Source organism: Leuciscus leuciscus (assembly GCF_965113295.1).
Source record: "Leuciscus leuciscus genome assembly, chromosome: 22".
In the NCBI taxonomy this organism is placed as follows: domain Eukaryota; kingdom Metazoa; phylum Chordata; class Actinopteri; order Cypriniformes; family Leuciscidae; genus Leuciscus; species Leuciscus leuciscus.
In genome coordinates, this window is record NC_138746.1 from 6840194 (window position 1) to 6866698 (window position 26505).

At 36.3% G+C, this 26505-nt stretch overlaps 1 protein-coding gene and 1 long non-coding RNA gene across 2 annotated transcripts in view; one reads left to right on the top strand and one right to left on the bottom strand.

The window, feature by feature from the left end:
- The window catches only part of LOC309486578, a 35393-nt gene extending 9283 nt beyond the window's left edge, over positions 1–26110 (bottom strand). The window contains exon 1 of the long non-coding RNA XR_014201605.1: positions 25776–26110. This is a non-coding gene — a long non-coding RNA (uncharacterized lncRNA). The remainder of the gene's footprint in view (positions 1–25775) is intronic.
- On the top strand, positions 1178–24135 carry LOC309486414 (uncharacterized protein). Its single transcript, XM_082153714.1, has 7 exons — positions 1178–1479; positions 10864–10913; positions 11030–11128; positions 12306–12416; positions 12522–12675; positions 12793–12959; positions 13052–24135. The coding sequence occupies exons 1-7, from the start codon at positions 1428–1430 to the stop codon at positions 23477–23479; spliced, it is 11061 nt and encodes a 3686-aa protein (XP_082009840.1). The 5' UTR covers positions 1178–1427; the 3' UTR covers positions 23480–24135.
- Positions 26111–26505: the final 395 nt, after the last annotated feature.

Genomic DNA, 26505 nt, shown 5'->3' on the forward strand with positions numbered 1-26505 from the left:
CAAAAGAGCTTTTTAGCAAATATATAGTAAATATTCAGTCTCTTCCAATGACCAGTTCGTCAGACATGAGAAGTAAATAAACATACTCACATTTTTAAGATGTAAAATGTATGTTAACAAATGCATCTTACCACTACGCATGTGTGCAAGGTATTTTTTAATCTGACTGAGAAAATAGTCGGATTCAAGCATTTACATAATAAATTTTTTTCTTTAGATTGGATTATTTCAGGTCTAAACCACCCCTTTCAATCCAATCGAAATTTCATTTGGATCGAGCTCAATTAGATTGATTGAGGTGCTTTCAGTCAGACTGAGCAATCAATCTGATTCCTAAGAGTTTATTTCAATGCACGTAAATGTAGCTATTATTGAGATCTTTTCTGAAAGTCTAGAGGAGACGCATTTGAGATTATTAGGTTACTCAGGGGAAAAAAATCGGAGAAACAGGAGGCTGCGGCAATGTCAAATATAACTGCCGAAGAAAAACTAAAGATGAAGATACTGAAGAGCTCTTATTTGTGATTTTTCTGTCCCATGAGGTGAAAAAAATCCTAATTCTTTTAACTGTTTTGATTTAGATCCACAAAGGCCATAAATTACGACTACTGTTGTCTGAGTGTGGCAATCCGGCGCGCTGAACTGGTCTCAGGTTGACGTCACAGTCTGGTACCTTTCTGAGATCATTTTTTTATTCTTAGACATGAAATGATAAATAATTTAGCCATTGTCTTAGTGGCCGTGCAGAGTCGTAGAGTCGTGCAGAAACAAGGGAAGACATTCCCACAAACACGTCTCACAACACTGTATCAGACAAAACTAACATCATACATATCAAGTTTGTCATCAGACAGCTCAGGTAAACAGCTGCTCTTAAACACAGTCACCTGACAAAGAGCGTCCTCAGTTCCCCTTCTGTCACCCATCACACATGAAAACATGTACTGTGTGGTGTCAAATCCAATTACGCATCTCTGCCGCATGTCTATAAAGCTGGAATGTTTTTCTTGTGGGGTGAACCAATAAGCCGGTGGACGGTCCAGAGCGTCTCTGCAGTGACTGGTCAAAGTGATCATGAGGGTGGAGTGGGATGCTTAGAAGGAGGGATTTGTGTTGTTTAGGACAGCCCCCCCGTCCCAAGTCAGCCATACCCCTTTAATCGTTTTAGCGTGTTAGAGAGTGTGCAGCTTCACTCCTGAGACAAACTTGTGTGGATGGAGCAAGACATCTTTCTCCGTCCATCCCTCGCATACCAAGTCAGACTGACTTTGTTATCATTCACCGACTCTTTATTTTGTCCTTGTATCTGGAGTGACTGACTGAGAGGAAAAAAGAAGCAGGTTCTTTAGACTCGGAGGAAGAGAGTGAGGCTGCCCGAAACAGGACATCACCAGATCCCAGATCAAGATCCGCAGAAGACAGCCATCATGTGTGACTGTTTTCACCTGGCATTTCCCAACTGGCATGCGTCAGCCACGGGTGGGCATCACTCTTTATTTTGCTCTGTCTCTTTAGCTGTTCTTCTCTCTCTCTCGCTCTGTCTCATTCTGCCTGCTCTGTGCTATTTTTATCTCCGCACTCAGCACCTCTGGTGGCAGGACAATATAATGTTGCAGTTGGACTATGCATGTGTGTGTTAGTGGGACACAAGTGCTGAGCTTGTTTACAAGCATCACTGCATTTCTCTGCTGAGATGACGCTGCACTGTGTGTGATCTGGGTGTGTCTGCAGTAAAGGGGGCGTGGCTATGTGGCCGTGGGTGTGTCAACAGAGTTATGCAGTATTTTATCAACAGCATCTGCAGTGTGTTTGTTTACAATATTGAGCATGATTTCAGAGCGTTTAAGAATTGCTGAATTTGGATTGTGTTCTTTACAAGGGCGTACAAAAGCTTGAGGTCTTACTTTTGTGTATTTTTACAGTAATATTGGAATTTTTTTTTTAAAAGGTGCCCAGTTTTATTTGAATGTGTATATATATATATATGCATACATACACACACAAACACACATCCAGTATATTTATATTTAAATTCATAGATACATTTTTTATTATACAATCTTTTATTCTTAGGAAAGAATTTTATATATTCTGTTAATTTTTAGAATTGTATATACTTAGATAATATATACTTTTATTTAATAAAATTATATGTATAATAGTATATATATATATAATTAATAATATATATTCAATTATATATATATATATATATATATATATATGTATATATATATATATAATTACATATATATTATTAATTATATATATATTATACATTCATTATAATAAAATAAAATTAGATAAATTAAGTATAAACAATTCTAAAATAAATAGAATAGGCTATATCAAATTCACGAGCAATCAGGGATATACACACACACACACACACACACACACACACACACACACACACACACACACACACACACACACACACACACACACACACACACACACACACACACACACACACACACACACACACAAACACATTGTGGTGTCTTGGACTTAGGAGAGACTTTGGCATTTGTACATTTTATGTACCTTTTTTGTCTTATGTTTTAACACTCTTTGGTTGTGTCATTCTATGTTACAGTAACTGCACTTATTGGCTTTGTTATAAAGACTTTGAAATCCAATTAGCCTGTTAACCAAAACGCTCTAAGTCATTTGGTCAACATGTCTTATCCAGTTCAACTAGCAGATTTATCTGTAGTTTTTTTCTTTGACCTTCAGTTGAACTTCAAGCTCTGGAAACATACAAACAGACCCTTAAAGTAACCTAAATAAGACAACAGCTGCATTTTAGTGATCTTACAGGGTGCAGTGAGCAACCAATACATCTCACAATTCAACAGCTGCATGACAGCTTAATTACTAGATATATAACCAAACCAAGAATGTTTTTGTGCTTGAGTTTTATACGGATATGATTTTGCAATGTTATATTCATTCTAGAGCTTTTGAATGATGTTGAATGTTTGTGAGATTGCATTAACACACAATCTGTGCTATCTGAGAAAATGACTGAATTAAGATCACACTAAGATGAGTACATTGCAAGGATATCATGTCAGTATACTTAAAAGGTCAATTATTCTATACAGCTGTAGCAAAATTTAGTTTTCACCTAAATAAAGTCTGTCCTATGACAGATGGGTTTGGCTCCATGCTCAGATTCTCAAAGTGTGAAAATTGATATAAGATAAATCAAAATTCAATAAAAAAAAACTTCTGTTTTGACTTGACTGTACATATTGAATTAGTGCATTCATTGGCCAGCTGCTATATGCACAATGTACACTAAAAAAGGCCAATGCTACAATAATAACCTGTTTAGTGTACTGTTGGTTACCTTATAAAGTGAAACAAAAATCTATATTTAACAAGACATTACATACTCAGTGCCACAGATTTAGATATTAGTAGAAATTTTAAAGTAAAAAAAAAAAAAAAAAACACATTTATAGAGAAGCTCTTCAAACATTAGTGGATCAGCAGTCCATAAAATACGCACTGGAGTCCACTCCTAAAATAAGTAATAACTATCAGCATCTCACTAATGTCCTCCTGCTAATGAATAAATTATGAGTTTGAGAGTGTTTGCATTTTTTATGGTTTGTGTGATCGGCAGAACATTGAAATTGAACATAAACGAAATAAATTGAGAGAAGGTTTTGTATATCTGGACTGATAATATGAGAATATAATAATGACTTTGTGTTGTTTTTTTTTGTGTTTTGTGAGATATTTATTGGAAAATTCTGTCATCATTTATTCAACTTCATGCCATTCCAAACCTGTATGATTCAATATATTGAATCAAGTTAATATGTTCCATTCAACATTGACTTTCATTATATGGAGGAAAAAACTTTTGAATATGTCTTATTTATTAAACATACAGGTTTGTAATGACATGAGGGTGAGTAAGTGATGACAGAATTTATTTCTGGAAGAACTCTTATCTTTAACCCATCCATTCTAAAGCCATTATCTCATTGGCACATAAATGTATCAATTAATGTTCCTGATTGATTGGAAACATGAGGTAAACTGGTCCCATGTTCTCTTAATATGGAAGAAAATCCAATTCTGTTTTCAGTTTATTTTCCCTCTCCGGCCCTAAAATTAAATTATATTTTGAATACAAACAAGTCTTTCCCACTTGACTGAAAGAGGCTTGTGTAGGATGTTATGAGCATAAGCCAGAATTGATGTTCCTTCTCCCTGTAACTTGCTGAGAAGCTAATTAACCATATTAGTGAGCCGGAGGAGCAGAGCTCTGGGCCCATATGGCCACAGCAGCAGAAAACAACCTCTAATGCCTGTAATCTTGGTCATGGGTGATGTGCAAACATACAGGATCAGTAGTTGGGAAAGTCCATGGTTTGTACAGCTAATCTTGTTGTAATTTTAATACTACATGTATTCACAATACTTGTTTCAGTTAAGGAGGTCCGTAAAAGTTTTGGACCGTTGGACTTAATATTGCATTTTTAAATGATTCATCATGCATATAATAAGTACTTTACTCATACTAAATACTTCACCTAAATATGAAAATTTATTATTTACTCACCTGTTGCTCCAAACCTATCTGTTGTTATTATTACGGTGAAACATAAGAGAATTTTTCAAGAAATTTCATGTAGCTCTTTTCCATACAACCACATTTCACAGCGACCATCTCTATCATGCTCAAAAGGTTCTATGGAAGCTTTATACGTCACAGAATAAAAAAATACAATTCTTTCTTTATAACTCACAATTGGGAATTTACATCTTGCAATTCTTACTTGAAAACTCGCCATTGCAGGTTTATATCTCACAATTCTGAGAAAAAAGTCAGAAATGCAATTCTGACTTTATCTCTCAGAATTGTGAGATATAAACTCACAATTGTGTGTTATTATGGTCAAATTGTGATATAAAGTCTGAATTCTGAAAAATGAAATTTCAATTCCCGCAATTTTAAAGGGTTAGTTCACCCAAAAATGAAAATTCTGTCAGTAATTAATTACTCACCCTCATGTTGTTCCAACGCCGTAAGACTTTCGTTCATCTTCGGAACACAAATTAAAATATTTTTGATGAAATCTGAGAGCTGGCTCACTCCTTCATAGGCTGCTATGTAATTGATATCTGCCATCCCAGGAAAGTTACTAAAGACATCGTTAAAATAGTCCAAGTGACTACAGTGGCTCAACCATAAGTTCAACCATCAAGTGACGAGAATACTTTTTGTGTGCAAAAAACAACAAAAATAACGACTTCCTCTGTGTGGGCCTCTGACGTGAGTTGACGAGAGCGCCACGACACATGCGCGAGAACTGGGAAGATAACGTAGATGGGTCTCGATGTAGTGTTTAAAATGGTTCTAAAGTGTATGGCAAGCCGTTTTAGCTTAAATTGTACCCAGCGTTACTCGTCGTAATTGCATTTTTACTAGTAAGAATTCAATTAGAGAGCTCTACAATTCAATTCTTACTAGTAGCAATTACAATTAGAGAGCTCTCCAATTCAATTACTACTAGTAAGAATTACAATTACAGAGCTCTATAATTCAATTATTACTAGTAAGAATTACAGTTACAGAGCTCTCTAATTCAGTTCTTACTAGTAACAATTCCAATTAGAGAGCTCTACAAATGAATTTTTACAAGTCATATGTCTCCATTGACTTCCATTCATTTTTAATTACGGAGCTGTACAATTGAATTGTTACTAGTAAGAATTACAATTAGAGAGCTCTACAATTGAATTGTTACTAGTAAGAATGCAATTGCAGAGCTCTTTAATTCAATTCTTACTAGTAACAATTTAAATAGAGAGCTCTCTAATCCAATTATTACTAGTAACAATTCCAATTAGAGAGCTCTCTAATTCAGTTGTTACTAGTAAGAATGTAATTGCAGAGCTCTTTAGTTCAATTACAGAGCTCTGCAATTATACATATCTTTAATTCATATTTTTACTAGTAAAAATTCAATTAGAGAGCTCTGTAATTGCATTCTTACTAGTAAGAATTTAATTAGAGAGCTCTCTAATTGTAATTGTTACTAGTAATAATTGAATTAGAGAGCTCTCTAATTGTAATTCTTACTAGTAACAATTCAATTGTAGAGCTCTCTAATTGTAATTCTTACTAGTAACAATTCAATTGTAGAGCTCTCTAATTGTAATTCTTACTAGTAACAATTCAATTGTAGAGCTCCGTAATTAAAAATGAATGGAAGTCAATGGAGACATACGACTAGTAAAAATTCATTTGTAGAGCTCTCTAATTGTAATTGTTACTAGTAAGAATTGAATTAGAGAGCTCTGTAAATGTAATTCTTACTAGTAATAATTGAATTAGAGAGCTCTATAATTGTAATTCTTACTAGTAATAATTGAATTGGAGAGCTCTCTAATTGTAATTGCTACTAGTAAGAATTGAATTGTAGAGCTCTCTTATTGAATTCTTACTAGTAAAAATGCAATTACGACGAGTAACGCTGGGTACAATTTAAGCTAAAACGGCTTGCCATAAAAGTGTGCATTTCCTGGATGTCCGAATCGTGAGAAACCAATGAGAAAACGTAAAAGTGCCTTACCAATGCTGCAAAATGAATGGCTTACCTTTCACACTTTCCCATCAAATGATCGTGGGCGTCATCTTCTCAGTTCTCGCGCATGTGTCGTGATGCTCTCGTGAACTCACTCAGAGGCCCACACAGAAGAAAATAAATAGTTGAATAAAGTCGTTATTTTTGTTTGTTTTTGCGCACAAAAAGTATTCTCGTCGCTTGATAAACTTAAAGTTGAGCCACTGTAGTCACTTGGACTATTTTAACGATGTCTTTACTAAATTTTCTAGGCCAGCAGATGCAATTACCTAGCAGCCTATGGAGGAGTGAGCCAGCTCTCAGATTTCATCAAAAATATCTTAATTTGTGTTCCGAAGATGAACGAAAGTCTTATGGGTTTGGGACAACATGAGGGTGAGTAATTACTGACAGAATTTAAATTTTTGTGTGAACTAACCCTTTAAGTTTTCAACTCGCAGTTGGGAATTTACATATTTTCCTTATCTTTATCAGTAGTATTACAGGATTTCCTATAGTCGTACAAATTATATACTGTTAAATAGTTTGGCTTGGTCACTTGCATAAAACACATTCTCATCACTTTTAGAGCAGCACCCAATGAGCAAATATTTGATTAGGGAGTAACTACGGTATGAATTTGCTAACTTTGAATTTCTCAGACAGTTCAATTCAATAGCACTCATGTCCAGATCAGTTAAAGACAAAATATTTATTGAGAGAGAGAGAGAGAGAGAGAGAGAGAGAGGGGCATACTGTCATTATGAGATTGACAGCTTGCTTCTCATTGAGTAAACTGATCCATTCTTTAAGCTCTTATTGTTTATTTATTCATTGTGTGACTAAAAGCACAATGCAATATCCCTAAACTGCACGAGATCTTGTCTTCATTCTGCATTCACATCCCACTGTACACAAATGCCATAACTATATTCCTTCAACTCAAATTTAAACATAACAAACATTCATCGGAGAACAGAGGGACATAAACACCCTCATTACAATTCTTTGCTTAGAAAAATCACTTAAAATCTCAAGACCTCACATTTGTGAACGTGTGCAAGCAGTGCAACACATTCACATGTTTGTTCTTCAGCACAATAGCATTAGCAGGAGCTTGAACCACAGCCCTGAAACAGGGTGGTGTCATACCTGTAAAAAAAGGGCAGGGCCCTTCATCTTCTCTACTAAAACTATACCCACAGATGGTTCTGTCAGTTCTTGCTGTGCTCTAGGTGAATTACTATCTGGAATATAGTAAAACATATATTCCACCAAGTAAACCACAGATCAGGTAGGTACAAACCTAATATTATTAACATTTAATGTTTACCTGGCATTTGTCAGAGTCATTCAAATGCAGCAAACATGATGTTTTAGAAATACATTTTTTTTTAATTTTTTTATTTTATTTAGCAAGATAAGGCTATTTTGATGTTGGCACATGGATTATTTTTAGTGTTTGTACATCAAGATATGTCAGTAACATAAAAAAAAGCATGTTAAAGGCAATACGGTGTGATTAGTACAGTATGTTACCTGAACCTTCAGTCACAAGCTTAAACTGATTTCACAACACCAACAGCAGAGCTCACATATTTATTTGTAATCCAAATGGAAACATATTTCTGAAGCATAAGAGCCCAGGAATGATTTCAACACATTTTAGTGTTGATTTGCATTTTAAATAACTTATATTATACATACTGTACAAACTGTATTAATGATGGACAATGGCCTTTATGTATTGTATTCATAATTGTTACATACAGTACCACCTTTTATTTTTGTAATTTCATCTGAATATCAACATTTGTGAGATTAAGTCTGCCGAAACAGTTTTGAGGTTAGGGTTAGTGAAAATAGAGATCTATTTCATTTGAATTAGGCTATGTTGAATATAAGATTTTTTGTGTTTATTTGTTAATGGGGATTTGTGAACACATTAATGTTTTTAGATTTGTGGAGTAAAATTTATAATTTCTATTCTTAGAATTGGAACAGAAGGCCCCAAGTGGCATGTTGTTACTAGTGTTATTATTTTTAAATGTAATAATTATTGTAATCAACTAGGTTATTATTCAGTATTTCCATGAATTAGATGTACATTTCAGACATCTTTTATTTAATTAAAATCTATAGATTAGTTGAGTGAAATCATTAAATTTGCATTCATAGTGTTGCTATTATGAAATATATTGGTAAGACTTTATGTTATGTTTATGTTACATGTAGTTTCCATAGTAATTACTATAAATTCTGGACAAGGGCACCTTAAAGTGTAACCCATATCTTCAATTAAATTATGGGCAAGTAAATATTCATATGCCTGTATAAGTCATAGTATAATTCTACTTTTCAGATAAATATTTTACTGGGATGTGGGATTCTGCTTTGTCTGTCATCGGTTATTCAATTATTATCAGCTAAATTGTCAAAATAAAATTTTAAATAAAATAGTTTATTTAGTATTTTACATTAATGACACCTTACCCCTCTTTTAATATTTTGTGCTATATAACTTCGAAATAAGCAAATGTTTTTTTTTTTTTTTTTTTTTCTATTATAACTTATTGGCTTATGCATCATCATCCTGCACATGCTAAACTTATATCTATGTTACAATTTAACAGTAAGTTGCCAATCTTTCCCAACCTGACACGGTTGGGGAACCTGAAAACAGTCAGGGAAAAGGAACACAAAAGACACAAAGGCCTGTTGTTTTAAAATAGTTCCATTCACTGCGCTGGTTTTGGGCAGATATTATAAAGCTGAAACTGAACAAAACATCTTAAGCCTGCTTAACTACAATAGCAGCAAGAATAAAAAATTTGTTGAGACTTGACATGACATATCGAACATCAAAACCACAGATATGTCGTTCATCTGCTTGTTCATCATAAATGTTAAACCAAAACCTCAATGCAATCATCCCTGATCTCTCCTATACACATCGGTTTACTTAAACCATTGGTTTTGCCAATATCATTGATTGGACGAACACAATATGTAACCTGTTAAATTAATGGCTTCTCTTGTTTTGCATATCACTTGGGCTTATTTATTTCTCACTGTACCATTCAGTTATTATGAAAGGGAGTGCTAAGCAGAGTAGGGTGCTTTACCTGGTTAAACTGGCTTTAAAGAGCCTAATTGTGGTTAATAACAATTTAATAAAACTTAAAAGCGTAATTTTGTTTTTAATTTTTGAGATAAGGGTGTGTTATGTAACCTGTCAATGTTGGCATCTGCCTAATGACAGAATGACAGTTTAAAACCGTTGATTTGGATTGTTCACATCAACAAAAGATATGGTAAGATTTTTCTCCTCCCTTTAATAAGTCTATTAATAAACTGTGCATATTAGTCATTTGCATTTAGCATTTTCCCCCCATCTGTTTATACATTGATGCATTCCCAAGTTCAGTGTCTGATTATTAGAAACTGTGAAAAGATATGAACAATCTGCTAGTCATAGTATTCATGTGCTACATGGCATACATGCACATACATAAATCTCCATTGTGCTTTAATGCCATCTAGACCTGATGCCTGGATAAGTGCTTGTTGTAAAGTGCAGGTTAATGGCCTGCGCAGAGTGAGACTCATGGAAAATGTTTATGTACCTTAACGGTCTTTTTATTTTAAGTGCATTGTGTTTTGGGAAACTGGAAATGAAGGCCTTTCTCAGAAGAAAGGAGGTCATGAGGGTATTCTTGCTGCTGGTATAAGCAATATTTAAACAGTCTATTGTATAATATTGTTGAATACATACAACAATTAAAAAAATGTTGTATGTAAAATTATGTTTTTATTTATTTTATTTTATCATTATTTTTCTAACAATATCACATTTGCAGATATTTATAACAATATTAGTTTCACTGCTCTTTTTTTGGATCTATCGAAATCCATGTTTCTATGCTGACCTTATTGCTGGCAGTGTAAGCCAACTCCTTCAGATCAATAGAGTGCCTCACTTTACAGGAAGCAACAGAAGCAGGTAGACTATCTGGATCCTGTGGGAATATCTACCAGGAAATCTCGCATATAAAATCTTGCTTTAGACTTGCCTTGCAATTCTGCAGATACAAAAGTTTTGGTCCATCAAATAAATCCCTCATTGACTCTCCAATCAGTAAAAACTGATTAAGGTATAGATGGTACTGATGACCAGCAGGCTTTTGGCATTAAGGACGGATTCTTTCAATTTCAGTCATGTGTGCAGAAGCATAACAAGTGCTTATAATGCATTGTTTCATCACAACAGGTGAAGGGCGAAGGCTGAAGGGACCAGAACCAGAAACAGATGATGATTTAGTGAGTATCACTCAAGTACATCAGATTCAGCAAACATACACGTGTTATTTTATCTCTCTATTTTAAACTGGTTGATTGTTTGAACAATCTTTAATTGGTATCTTTAATGTAACAAGGCATGTGAGGAGCCTGAAGTTTTAGAGGAGGAAAGACCTCGTCCTCAGGGTTCCTCTCCTGTTGAGGAATTCCCCACCACAGAAAAATACGAAAAACAGGTGACTGCTATTTCATACTATGTATGATAACCCAAATTCAGAATTTCATAATGCTGTATTTGATCTAACTATTACACTATAGATTACATGTAGGGTTGGGTATCGTGTCATTTTTAGCGATTCCGATTCCGATTCTGCTTATCGAATCCGGTTCTTATCGATTCTTGTGTCCGATTCCAAAAATTTTTGGAGGGAGAAAAAAGGGCAAATACTTGAAGAATAAATATTTCTACCTTTAATTCTTGCCAATTTTAAGCAATAACCAATAAAATGGCTAAAGTGAAAGGAGTCTCTTCATATAAAGGTGTTGATTACATTATTACTCCAGTAGGTGGCAAAAATCGACTGTTTTTTTCATTGAATTATTTATTCAAGAAGACTCAAATTATTTGTTAAAAAACGGTGAATCATTAATTAATTAAACAAGTATTTATGAGACACTGAATTAATTAGTGTTTGAATTAATTATTCAAACGAGTTTTTAAAAATTTGACTATTAGACTAAACATGTTATTCTGAGTAGTTGTCTGATGTATGTAATCGTGATCTCCATTTTAAACAAAACAAAAATTATTTTAAGCCACATAGATTCCTGAATTAGCGACCGTTCACATATCGCGTCTAAAAATGCATGGAAAAGCACGGCCGCGCCGCTTTCTCCTTCTTTCCACAAGCGCTTGCGCTCCCGTGGCGTCTGACGTTGCTATGCAACCATGAACTGCGCTCTCCATGATGACGACGAGGAAGTATCAGCAAAGGATTAATTGATTTATAGCCCTTGCATTGGCTTTACTAGGCTACTAGATATATTTATGGAGATGAGAAATAAAAACCTGCCCTGTTCAGCTATGATCAGCTGTTCGGCCGAGTTTGCGATGTTACAGAAAGGTCGGTTGTTTTTTGTCACATGACCTGCGCACCGCTTGCGGCATTCTGAAAAGTTGAGATGTTTTCCTCTCACCGAGGCATAGGCGCGCCTGCAAAAATGTCGCGCCCACGTCGCTTCTACATTGGAAATAACGAATTTGCAACTGTCCCAAAGTCAGGAATCGATAAGAGGAATCGTAATGCGTGCGTCTTATCGAATACCCGGTTTTTGGAAATTTGTTACCGGTTCTAAAATGGAACCGGTTCTCGATACACCCAACCCTAATTACATACTAACTTTTTTTGCCAGGCTGAAGGTGACTTCTATGACTCACCCACCAAGAGTTCTAAAAAAAGCAAAAGGATTGGTTTTGGCTCACTGTTTGACAAGCGTTCCTCTGCCAAGATGAATCAAACAGAGGTCAGACATGCCTAAATTTCTCTCTAGTGCAAAATACAGATGATTGGAAATGCAAATAATGAAAATGATGAACAGATTTCTAAATGACTATGCCTTTTGTTTCAGGACATGCAAAATGATCAGTCAGAAATTATAGTGAAAACTGAAAAAGAAGTCTGTGCTAAGGGTTTGGTTGTAAGTGGAGGGGGAAAGGATGGCATCTTCATCAAGGAAGTAAAACCAGAGTCACCTGCCTCAAAGAATCTAAGTGTGAAAGAAGGTGAGATGTCATATAGCACATTACAGAATATTTCTGAGGCTAGAATACAGCTAATTTAGTTTTTCCTCCATCTTTTCACTTGCATCCTCATTTGTGTCCTTCCATCTGGCCTTTCAGGTGATCAGATTCTTAGTGCTACAGTATACTTTGATAATGTGTCATATGAAGACGCCCTCCAGATTCTTGAGCATGCTCAACCATATAAAGTGGCATTCTGTCTAAAACGCAAACCACCTCCAAGAACCCAGGAAGATGCTGAGACAATGAGGCCAGATATAACCATTGTAATTATCATACTGCCCATTATATTTAATTACAGATTACTACAAAGCTTCTTTAGAGATTTCATTGATCATTGCTTCATCAATGTTTACAGGGTGAGGAGGCTGAACGAGAAGAGGAAGGAGGACCAGAAATGAGAGGTCGAAGAAAGATGAAAAAACAACAGGATCGCATCTCTTGGCCCAAATTCCCCACCTTCAGCAAAGGTCGCAGGGCAAATTTTAAGAGATCTCACAGCACATCAGAAGCAGAAGAACAGAGAAAGTTAGAGATAAGTCCTCCAACAAGTGACACAGAATCTCCCATTAAGTCTCCATTAAAATCCCCAGATGAAAAAGAGAAGAAAAAGACACACAAAATGAAACTTAAGACGAGGATGGCAGACTGCAGGAGCAAGTCTGTTGAAGAAACCCAAGAAAATGAAGAGGTGCCAACAACAGACAATATGGTCTTGGACAACCAAATTATTATGAATATAGCCGTAGAGCAAGTGCCAGGGACTAATTTGTTAGAGAGCCCTAAAATCTTGAATGAAGCTAAAAGTACTGACTCAACTAAAACAAGGAATGAATATACATCCCCGACTTTGCCAGCGACTGAATCGCTACATAAGGTTGAGCTCATCAGTTTGGACACTACTTTAAAGACTACTGATATTACAGTTGCTTTTGGAGAGGATGACAAAGAAAGGAGAGCGAGATCAGAACTGAAGGTTAGCATTCCAGGAAAGGATAAATATGAAACAGAAACAGAGAGCCAATTAAAATCCTCCACAAGTGGGATGCGAACTTCAGATACATCAGCATTCGACAATATTATGGACAGTCCTAATGTGATATCACAAACTGAAGCAGTTGGACATCAGGTTGATTCTGATAGCAAACCAATAAATGAAGAGATTGTAGAAAAGACCCAAAAGTCAGGAGAAATGGACATGGATATAACTAAAGTTGATGTTTCTCTTGACATGCCAGATGTAGGACCAATAAGCAAATCACCAAGAATTGGCAGTGACAAGGAAAAGAAAGAAAGAAACATCCTAGAAACAGAAAGTTACGGGATTCGAACCAGGGGACCAATGGCAGACATAGCCGCATCAAAGAGCTCTTTTGCAAACACGGTAAACAGACTAGAATTTACATCATCAGACACTTTCACTTTTGAGATTCAAACAAAACAAGATGTGTCCTCAACGGTCATGGACACAAAGAAACCAATCACTTCAACACCAGTTATATCCCAGCCAAAATCACATGCTCTGGAAGTGGACAAAAGTGGGAAGAGTACTAAGGTTGCTGACACCGAAATAACAAAAGAGTCAAATTTTAAACTACCTAAGATGGATCTCTCTGAATTCAACCACGAAGACTCAATAACTATAAGGCAAAGAGACCCAAACAAAGTGCCTCTCCTGAAACGAGAGGAAATTGAGATTCCTGGCATGGAGGACAAAGGATCAAAAACTAAGTTTAAGTCTCCTAGAATTAAAGAACAAAAAATTGAGAAGATAATAAACATCTCAAAAGCAGAAAAACCCCAAGCAGTGTTTAATGTTGAGGATGTAAAGGAAGCAGTATCAAAATTCCCTGCCTTTAAATTACCTGAGAGAGACATCACAGGAGTCCTTGTACAAAGAGAGATCACAATAAAATCAGACAAGACTGGCATGACACCTAAAGGATCACCTAGTAAACTTTCAAGCATGAGCACAGAAATAAACATTAATATACCTGACACAATGGATACAGAAGAACAGAGACTTTCTCCTGTTGCTTCAAAGGATCAAGGCATCTTATTACCTAAAAGTGAACAATTTCATCTTTATGAAACAAGTGTAACCGAGAGCAAAACAGACCAAACAAAAATTAAGCCAGCAGACCACAAACCCAAATCTGGCAAAATGTTAGTGAGGGATACGACAGGTACTTCACCAGATGTAAAATTCAAACTTCCAAAGCGTGAAGACATTGAAATACCCGGAATGGAAGCCATTGAACAATCAGTTCAATTACTAAAAATCAAAGTAGCCAAAGATACAGACACACAAGATGAGGCTGTGAAAGACTATACTGATACTGATATCAAAGCTGACAGAAAAGGACATGAAAAGAAATCAAGGAAAGCAAAGATATCTATGCCTAGTTTTGGGATCAAGACACCTGACATTCGCTTCCCAGGTATCGCGATTGAATTACCAAAAAAGGATACTTCATCTAAAAGTGATCGTGATGCAATCAAGGAGATGAAAACTGAAGCAAAAATATCTATTGATGAAGACCATGCAGCCATCAAAAAAACTTCTGAAGAAGCAAGCTTAGAAAAATATAAAAAAGGTGAAAGTTGTGCACCTGAGCATGAAACTAAAAAAGCACATGATATAGAGGGCGATCAAATGCTCCATCATGATGTTTGCACTGGCATTAAGGAAACCTCAAAACAAGACGCTGAAGGAGAACTGAAGGCTGAAATCAAAAGCAAAGACACAGATTCCTCTCCACATAAAAAGAAGATGCCTAAATTCAAAATGCCCAAAATTGGAGGGAAATCAATGAAAGGAACAACTGAAGTGACTACAAAAGAGGATGCTACAGTGGAAGAAGATTACATAATAGAGATTGCATTAAATTATGAGAAAAGAACATCTGAGACTGATCCCAAAGCATATAGTTCAGAAACAGACAAAAATTTGAATAAATTAAAAATGCCAAGCATTGATGTTTCTGTTCCAAAAATAAAAATCCCCAAGACAGAGGGAAAATCAAAGCAGGAGGAAACTGGGCTCTTAACACCTGAAAAGGTTGGGAAAGTTGACAAGAAGGTTGAGGCTGCAGAGGATACTCGAGAAGAGAGTGGACTTAAACTGATCAATTTTGGTGTCTCATTGCCAAAAGAGAAAACAGAAGAAGCTGGTCTGTTAACAGAGGAATCTAAAAAATCTATCATAAAGGTTAGTGGAAAAACTGAAGTGGAGCCATCTGAACTACCACAAGCTGAAATAAAAGAAACAGAGTCTAAAATGAAGAAAAGGAAAATATCATTTCCCAAATTTGGATTCTCTAAATCAGAGACAAAAGTATCTGATGCTGACATAACTCTTCCAACTGCACAGGGCTCTTTACAAGGTGCAGATGAGATTGAACTAGATGTTGAAAGTAAGACCACAGATGTAGAAGCTGAGTCCAAGGATTCAACAGATTCTCACACAAAATTTAGACTTCCCACTATTAAACTTCCCAAATTTGGAGTTTCATTTCCAAAGACAACCGATGCTGGGGCTGATATTCAAATGCCTGAAGTCAGCACAGATGAAACTACAAAGGATGTTAAATTGCCAGAAGCTAAATTATCTGTAGAATCTGACAAAAAAGGCCTGGAGATGACTCTCAGTGTATCCAAACCTGAAGTTGACTTGTCTCTACCTGAGGGAAAAACAGAAATCAAAGGTATTTCTATTACAAAAGTTGATGATTTTCAGAAAAAAGAAATAAAATCATCTAAAGATATTTCATTTTCTAAACCAGAGGTTGATCCTAGTCTGAATGACCGTGATATTGAAGAAATTCCAGCTGTTGAGTTTTCAAAACCAGACATCAAAGCTGCAGACATTGATGTCAGTCTTCCGCAGGTTGATTTATCCATTCCAGAAGTTTCTTTGGATTTAAAAGAGACGGATATGAATTTCGCAATTTCAAAGGATGATGCGGAACATAAAGATCTAACAACTGGTGGTACACCAGTAAAGTTTAAACTCCCCTCTATCAACTTACCAAAATTTGGTGGGAAATCATCCAAGGTAGTGAAAGACATGCCCTTTGTAGATATAGATATTGAAGAACCTGATGTTAGCCTTCCAGAAACACAAATAAGCATGAAACTCAAAGATGGTGCCCCATCAGGTGATGTCAAGGATTTTTTTGTGACAACAAAAGGTCAATGTGTTAGTGTAGACAAGGAGGTGACAGTTACACTGCCAGAATATGGCATTAGCCTTCCAAAGGTTGAAGCCTGTAAGCCAGCTGATAGTATTGACAAAGAAGAATTTGGTGTCTTATTTCCAAAACCAACAGATGCAGTCTTTGACAATCAAATGCCTGAAGTCACCACAGATGAACCCACCATGGAAATAAAAGTGCCAGAAGCCAAACTGACTGGAGAACTGCCATCATTACCTGAAATGAAAACCCCACAAATTATTCCCAGTGTTTCAAAACCTGAAGTGGATGTATCTACACCAGAGGTAGAAAAGGGTTTTGATGCACACTTTGAAAAGGAAAAAGAAAAGATATTGTCTCCAATCCGTGCATTTTCTAAACCAGAGGTTAACGTGAGCCTTGTAGGTCATGGTCTTGATCAAGAAGCAACTGTAGAAGATTCGAAAGTGCAAGCCGAGAAACTTGAGATGGGAGTCAAAGTTCCTTCAGGTACAGTAGATGTAGTCATCCCAGAGGCTAAAGAAAAAGAAAAACTTAAAAAACGTACAATTTCATTTCCAAAATTTGGCTTTTCCAAATCGGACACTAAGATCCCTGATGCTAACACCAGTCTTCAAAAAGAAGGAGTATCTGTGCCAGACACTGAGATCAAAGAGACTGAGGTGACGATTCCTGCTCCAGAGGTTGAAGTCCAGTTGAAAAACAAAAGTGCTTCTGGTTCTCCATCTAAATTCAAGCTTCCAACAATTTCTCTCCCTAAATATGACATTTCCATGTCAAAGACTGGAGAAGAATCTATTGCAAAAGCTGGTGATGATGCACAGTCAGAAATAAAGGCAACATCAACAGTTGCATCACAAGATAAAGATATAGAACCATCAAAATCAATTGAAACCCTGCCAGTAGATGCTGAAATTAAGATTCAAGACACCGATCCTGGAGGTCAAGGGAGTAGATTTATGATGCCCAAATTTGAATTTTCATTTCCAAAGCTAAAGGGACCAGAATTTAAAAAGGGCACATCAAGAACAGATGTAGAAAAAACAGAGGCTACACTGAAACATGACATTGAGAGTGCTGAGGAAAAAGCAGAAATACCTGAGGCTTCTTTGAAAATGGAGGTAACAATGAAAAAGCCAAAAGAGCCAAGCTCAGAGCATGCATTTTCTAAACAAGACATTAAAGGTCCAGAGATTAATGCTGAGAGAGGTGATAAATCAATGGCAGTTGGTGAAGTGGATGTGAATCTTGAGTCTGACTCAAAAGATGATTCAACCACTGGAGGGTCACCATTCAAATTCAAACTTCCTTCTTTCAAGCTACCCAAATTCGGAAGTTCATCTTCCAAAGTAAAATCTGAAATTACAGATTTGAGGGGTGAGGAAATTACTTTGGAGGCTGAAGATATATTTACATCAGTAGAAACGTCAGATGTAAAAATTGACTTTAATGTGCCCAGTCAAGAGCTGAAGAAACCCTCAATCAGTGTTGATCAGCCAAAGCTAGATACTGGAGATCAATACACCCTGTCACTTACAGAGGCCATAACATCAAAGGCAGAAGTTGATATTTCTTTACCAGACACAAAACTCGGGGAACTGTCAGCTGGAGCTGAAGTACCACAAGCTAAAACAGAAAGCAAAAAAGATCAAGAAGTTGATTTAAAAGACCCAGGTATAAAAATGAAAAGAACAGGCTTTTCATTTCCTAAATTCGGATTTTCTAAACCTGATTTCAAGACCCCAGAGACTGATGTCAATCTTGCACAAGTTGATACATCTGAACCAGAAGGTGATGTGAAAATAAAAGAACAAAGTATGAATATAACAGTGTTAGATTTTGAGGCTCAGCAAAAAGATATGACAACTGTTGGTGCCACAACAACATTTAAACTCCCCTCAATCAACTTCCCAAAGACTGGAGGACAGGCTATAAAGGAAGAGAAAACTATGCCAGATGTAGATATAGCTGTTAAAGAACCTGAAATGAGCGGTCCATATACGCAAATAAAAATATCAGGTGAAGCCCCATCAGCTGATATAAAGGGACCTCATCTAGCCACAGAGGGTCAATCTGTAAGTGTGGACTTAAAGGTTGAAGATGCTGAACTTGGAGGACAGGGGGGAAAGCTGAAGATGCCAAAGTTTGGTATTGACCTTCCTAAAGTAAAAGGGTCTGATTTAAGTGCATCAAAGACAGAGGATATAGCTGAAGTACAAACAGAAAAAACAGAGATAACAACCAAGGGGAAAATTCAACCACCAGAACATGATTTTAAAGGCCTAAATGTACAGATAAAGACATTACCTGAATTTGGGGTTTCAAAAGCAGAAATAAAAGCCCCTGAGGTTGATGTAAGTATCCAAAAAACTGATATCCCCATATCAGAAGGCAGTATGGGCCTAGAAGAAGCAAATATGGACATTGAAGTGTCAATGGAGCCTGATCAAAAGGGTTCAACATTTTTTGGATCTCCAACAAAGTTTAAACTCCCTTCATTCAGCTTCCCGAAATTTGGTGTTAAATCACAAAAAGGAGCATTAGACATTAATGTAACTGATTCAGAACTAGAGGGAACAAATATAAAAAGTGATATTTCTAAACCTGATGTCAAACTAGAAGTACAGCCACCCAAAAATGAATCTGAAGTTGAAAAGAGTGCAGACATGCCTGAGGTTGATCCCAAAGGACTGCAAGTAAAAGCGAAGAGACCAAGTTTTTCATTTCCTAAGTTTGGATTTTCCAAACCAAACACTGCAACTCCAGAAGTTGATGTCAGTGTAGAAAAGGTTGAAGTATCCATACCAGAGGGTAATGTACCTGTAAAAGAACAAACAGCAGAAGTTACATTTCCGGGAAGGGAAGCTGAACAGAAAGATCTAACAATTGTTAGTTCCCCAACCAAATATAAACTGCCAGAAGTTAACCTTCCAAAATTTGGAGTCAAAAGTTCAAAAGGTACAGCAAGTTTACCATCAGCAAATAAGGACATTAAAGGAATAGGAATTACTGCTCATGAACCAGATATCAAGGTGTCAGGAAAAATACCAAAAATTGAAACTGATGTTCATCTAGCAGAAGGTAAGGTAATACTACCCCAACCTGATGTTGACGTTCAAGACATATCCATTGAAGGCGAGGCAGATATACCTGAAGCTGACTTGAAAGGGCTTGATGTGAAATTGAAGAAGCCAAGTTTTTCACTTCCAAAATTTGGTTTTTCAAAGCCAGATATTAAGGGGCATGATGTTGATTATTCCAGTCAACCAAAGGCACATATGTCTATGCAAGAGGGCAACATACCTGTTAAAGATCAAGATGCAGAAATTACCTTCACTGATGAAATGAAAAAACAAGAAGATCCAACTCATACAAAATTTAACCTGCCCTCAATCAACCTCCCAAAGTTTGGAATCAAATATCCAAAGTCCACATCTGATATACCAGCAGCTGAAGTAGATATCAAAAAACCTGAAATCAGTTTCTCTGAAACAATAGAGGTACAAACCACTGACACAGAATCAAACATGGATATTAAGGGGCCTACTGTTAATGTGGACATTAAGGTCAAAGAGATGGACATTGATGGGACAGGGAGTAAGTTCAAGATGCCAAAATTTGGAATTGGTAAGCCAAAAGTAAAGGAGATAGAAACAAAGGGTAAAGAGATAAACACAGAGATTGGCTTGCTATGTGAAGAAAAAGTTAATGTACAACAGCCTGATGTTGCAGTTCAAAATGTGACCATTGAGGGGGAAACAGATAAAGTTGATGTTGATTCCAAAGGGCTGAAAGTGAAACTTCCCAAATTGGGATTTTCAAAACAAGATCTTAAGGCTCCTGAAGTTGATGTGAGTCTACCCAAACCTGACATGGGCACATCACTGGGAAATGTTGACTTTCCAGAGCAATCTGTTGATATAAAATTACCAGAAGAACAACCTGATCTGAAAAAGGACACTTTTAGCTCTCCAACAAGATTTAAACTTCCAACAATCAATTTCCCCAAATTTGGAACCAAAACATCAAAGGACACAGTGGACATTCCTACGGCAAATGTGGACATCGATGAAGTTAGCCTTCCTGATAAGACGTTTAACATGTCAGGAGAAGTAACAAGTGTTGACATGAAAGAGCCAACAGTAAATGTTGAAGATCCATCCACAGAGATGAACATTAAAAGTAAATTTAAGCTTCCAAAATTTGGTATTGCTCTCCCAACAACTAAAGGTCCTGACAGTGACCAAGGGCTCAAGAAAGCTCTAACAAAAACAGAAGTGAAAATGTCAGGAGATGTGCTAACTACAGACAAGAAAGAGCTAAAGTTACCCAAAGGAATAGTGGAAGTGGATATGCAAGCCAGTGAAATGACAACAGACATTTCACTACAGGGCACTGCAGAAATGGGAGAAAGTGAGAGAGATGGCAAAACTGAATTAACAAGTCCACAATTTGGCTCTCCAACAAAATTCAAACTCCCAGAAATAAAATTACCCAAATTTGGATTTTCTGCTCCAAAGGTCACTAGTGAAGTACCTGATTCTGACATCAAGGAAATTAAAGTTAGTTCAGTGGATTATGAGATAGACACATCAAAAGTGGACCAATCAGATGACATCAAATGCAAAACTGCAGAGATTGAAACCCCATCTATTGATATGACCATAAAAGCAAAAGAGATTAATCAAGAGGGACAGGAAACTCAGTTTAAACTTCCAAAATTTGGGATTTCATTACCCAAAGTAAAAGGTCCTGAGGTGATAGTTACTGCAAAAGAAGTAAAAACAGGAACACCTGAAATTGGGATCACTGACCCAGAAATTAAAATTGCAACAGATGATACAAGTCTCCCAAAAGTAGCCATGGCTTTAGAGGGAAGTTCCAGCCTTGAAAAAACAGAGGTAGAGACAGAGTTGAAAGATGATACCATTGTTGTTTCAGGTTCTCCAAGTAAATTCAAAATGCCTGCTTTTAAAATGCCAAGATTTGGAATTTCAGCTAAAAAAACATCTGATGCAAAAGGAAAAGAGGCAGAAGTAGATGTTCCAGACACTAAAACTGATCTAAATATTAAAGACAAGCCTTTACAAGTAGAAGTCTCCAAAGATATACACAGAGAGAGTGAAAATAAAGAAACCACTGAACAGCCACCAGAGGTTGTTGTAAAAAAAACGGAGGGTGACAAAGGCTCCCCGAGTAAATTCAAACTTCCTACTATGAAAATGCCAAAGTTTAGCATTTCAAAAACAAAATCTCAGGATGGAGAAGATGACACTACCATAAATGCTAATGCCCCAGACACCAAAACACAACCAAAAGATGATTCACAAGGGGCTGGAAAGTCACCCAGATTTACAATGCCTAGACTTGAGGATGTTCTCAGTGGCTTTGAGGTTGAATTTAATGTTCCAACAATAGAGGAAAAAGAAGAACAAATGGACAAACCATCTGTTAAGCAAGATCAGGAGGCTGGAGAAAAAGCTGAGGAAGTAGCAGAACATAAGGACATAGGAGCGCAGGAGAAATCAAAGTTTAAATTTAAATTTCCAAAATTAGGATTCAGCCAGTCCTCAGATGAAAGTGATAAGTTAGTCGACGCCAAGATTGAAGAAAGTGAAAAACATCTGGAAGCTTCAGTGGATCAGAAATCAGCTGTTAGCAAAGAACAAGCAAAACCTGAAAAAGGAGGCTGGTTCAAGTTCTCATTTTCTTCTCCAACTAAAACTGCAAAATCTGACGAGAAGGAACAAATAATCCAACCACCTGCAGAGGCAGAGAAGTCTGATGATGTAGCGAAAGAATCCAGCAAGGCACACGAGGAACCTGAGAAGAGCTTGTTCAGCGAGGCTGTGGAGGACAACATCAGCCCAACATTATCACTAAGGTCATCTGAAGCTTTTGCAGATATAAGTTCCACAGTAACCACTGAAAATGTTGGCCTGTCACAGACCTCTCCTACAAAAGTTAAAGTGAAATATGCTGAACCAACTGCCACTATTGGGGTCAAAGATGTTCAAACTAATGTTGTAACTTCCACAGCCAGATGTGAACTGATATCAATGGAGCCTCACCAGCCAGAAAAAGTCAACATCCCATTCTCATCAGATATGTCCTCAGCCTCAGTGGACACTCTGAAACAGATGTCAGGGGAAATTCATGTCATCACATCGAACATTCAAGCTATACCAGACACACAGCAAGCTGCAATCTTTACTAATTTAGACGCCCATGGAATTCACACCTCACCATTACAAGTAACACTAGGCTCAGACTCAGTGTTGACAGTAGAGGAAACCAGAGTGCAAAGTGGGAAGCAAACATTGGTGGAAAAGCATGTTGTGAAAGAAACATTGCATGATGACAAAGAGACAATAATTGTGACACAGAGAACACGTGTATTTGAAGGAGACTCTGCAGAACCCATTTTTGATGATACGGCTTCCTCGATTCGAAGGCTGAGAGACACGGTACACACTGAGAAAATGAGGTTTTTTGACAGTGTAGCAACAGCTGAAGAGGTCACAACAGTGAGCTATGAAACATCTCTAAGACATATGGATTCCTCTACAGATGAGAATGAGGGGAAATGAACATGATATATGGCTGAGTTTATTTTATGCTTTTGAATGTATGTTTCAGTGTTCTCTTATATAATCATACAAGCCAGCTGAATTGTAATGCTAACTGAGTAAAATTACACTTACTTATGAACATATCACAGTATTGTATTGTTTAGCAAGTGAAGATTTTAAGCTTAAACTTCTTAAGACAAAAAAAAAAAAACTATATCCACTGGACGAATTATGTATGTACAATGAATAATAGGAAAAATATTATTATATTATAATTTGATGTGTGGGTTATCAGTGCACTTTACTGTAAAACTGTTATCTTGGGAAAATTGTTTACAGTGCAAACTCAGTAATATTCAAGCAAACAACATTTAAATAGATATATTCACAAATAAAATAATTATAAAGTTGGTGTAGCTTTTAAAGACTGTTGACAGTATCACATATTGAGGCATTTGTTTCTTTGAGGTTATCTATTTTGAGAAAACTATAAAATTGCATATAAAATCTGTGTTTCTGCAGCCTTGACAATAAATGAAAACAATTATGTAAATGTTTTATTTGTCTATCCATTATCTTTGTTAGCTTAAGACAAAAGCATTTGATGGAATCAATAGATTTGCAAAATATACTGTACAATGCACATTTTCAAAATACAATAATTTTCTCAATAAGCAATGACTTTTCTTTTAACATGTATTGTCAAAGAAATCAAATTAATGTTGTAAGAGAAACACTTAACCTAGTCACTGCAAAAGAAATAAAAAAGTGAAAATATGTTCCACGTCTCTGATTTAGTGTGTGAAGACTAAAAAAAAAACACATTTGAGCAGACTGAGCGATAGATCACCTTGCCTTTACCATTTTTGATAGCAAATGTTGATCCCTAGTATCACTAATTGATTTTGAAATAAAATAATTTACGATCAATATAAGTGTAAAGCCAAGTAACAGAGTTAGAATAATGCAGAGACAAGTAAAAAAGGCTGATACATACATCTGTTGACATTTTGAATAATATCGCAGCCAACTTTCTCATTAACTTTTTAAAGTTCATTAACTATAAGAGCGGACATGAACTCGGTTCTCAGATAAAGCCAAGTATGGTCGCAAGTTCTGTCGTTACAACACAATTCAATGGATCATGTGACTGTAGTTGGCTAAAGATACTTTTAAGGAAACGCAACCCAGGTTTATTGTCTGATAATTAGACAATAATAAGCCTATATTATAATCCTAAACAGGGCCAGATCAACACAATCATTAAGACTTTGCCACCTCTTTGGGCAGCGTCACTCAGGGAAGCTGCAGATTTACCAATTTTACTACTGTATGTGTTAAATAAACTAGGGTTTCAGTAAGCCTACTGTGCTCCAAACTGTACCCCGTACCCAAAGCAAAATTAACTGAGAAAACCTTCTCTGACTTTGTCTGAAAATCTTCAGCTGTCTCTGTAAACCTCTGAATGGATGCATGGTGAGTGAATCACTCGTTTGAGTCGATTCTTTTCAATTTATTTGTCAAACATGTTACCAACGGTCTGGTTTGAGATTCAGTCTGATTCTGAAAGCTCACTCTAAATAGTTTAGAGTGGTTTCTCACTCAGTTAATGTAAATATGACAGTTGTGCAGGGGAAAAAAATACCCAAGTGTTCACTAAATAGATAACGCGTTGATTTGAAAAACTTCAAATATTATCAAGTTGGATTGGTACTGCAAAAAATTTTAAGAAATGTTTGGTAACATTCATGCTTCTTTTCACAGCTTGCCTTTAGCCAACTAATCAGAGTTTTACACAAAATCTATGAAAAGTACACTTTGAAACAAATAATACTTCTACTTGTTTAAAATGAATCAGCCTGCATAAAAACATGTTTACTATACTGTATTTCAGATTCTGGTGTGCTGTTTCTACTTGGCTGCTATACCATATTAAAGGTGGCCTACCTACACTACACTATACCCTGTGGCCCTCTAGCGGTTAAAAACACGCATGAACTTTGTTTTGGTTGTGCTCCGGCTTTGCGTGACTGTGCGGATGAATATGGTTATTCTACTGCTGATAAAACATTCACTACTACGCATCAGAGATATAACCAATTTAGATGAAAAAGGATATCAAGCTGACTAGCTGAAGACGTTACTGTAGCTTTACATCGGCTATTAATATACGGCAGGCCTACTTCCTTGAAAATAAATCCCAGCACAGCGCTACAAGTTACAACAACCTTAATGAAATGACCCTTCACAATAGATAATGCACAATTAATTCTAGAGAGCTACGGCAATTTATCTGTTCAATAAAATACCTTACTTGCTTGTTGAGTTATAAAAACACTAGATCTCCGCGTAGCTTTTACAACATTTCAAATCCCTCAGTGCCATCTCTGAAAAGCCAAGCCAAAGCTACTGTTGATTTTTTGCCACCAGACTCTCCACTGTTCTGCGTTTTTTGGGGTTTTTTTTAAACAAGTGATTCCCCGGACGGAGGTTGGAGATTTAATGTTCCATGTCTAACTTTATCGCTCGTTGTGAGAACTGGTAGGCTACACTCCCACAACACCACACTCCTCAAAGTAGCTCAAGCAACTTTTCTTTACTGATATGAGAAGACATGCACAGGTGACGTACAGTAGGCCCTATACGCTTTCCAGCGAAAACCATCCTGAGAGATCTAAAATATCAACAAAAACAACAACAACAACAAAAAAGGTCTAAAATATCAACACTTAGGCTTACCATTGTGAATCAGGGTAAGACAAAAACACTTTTGGAAGACTAATTATTAAAATTTAGCAAATTTTTTACAAAAAAAGTTGTATAATGTAGCCTATATTTTGCAGCAATGTTGTGCATGTGTGCATTTACTTTAAATTGAATTGCGACTGCGAGATACACCTGTATCATGCTCTGTAAAATTTCGACTGTTGCATCAACATCAGGTACCTAGGCTATTTTAAAAAATCATTTCAGTTGAATTCATTTTGAATTTCAATTTGAGGGGGAAAAAAGAAAGAAAAAAGATGAAAGGGTTAAACAGCCTA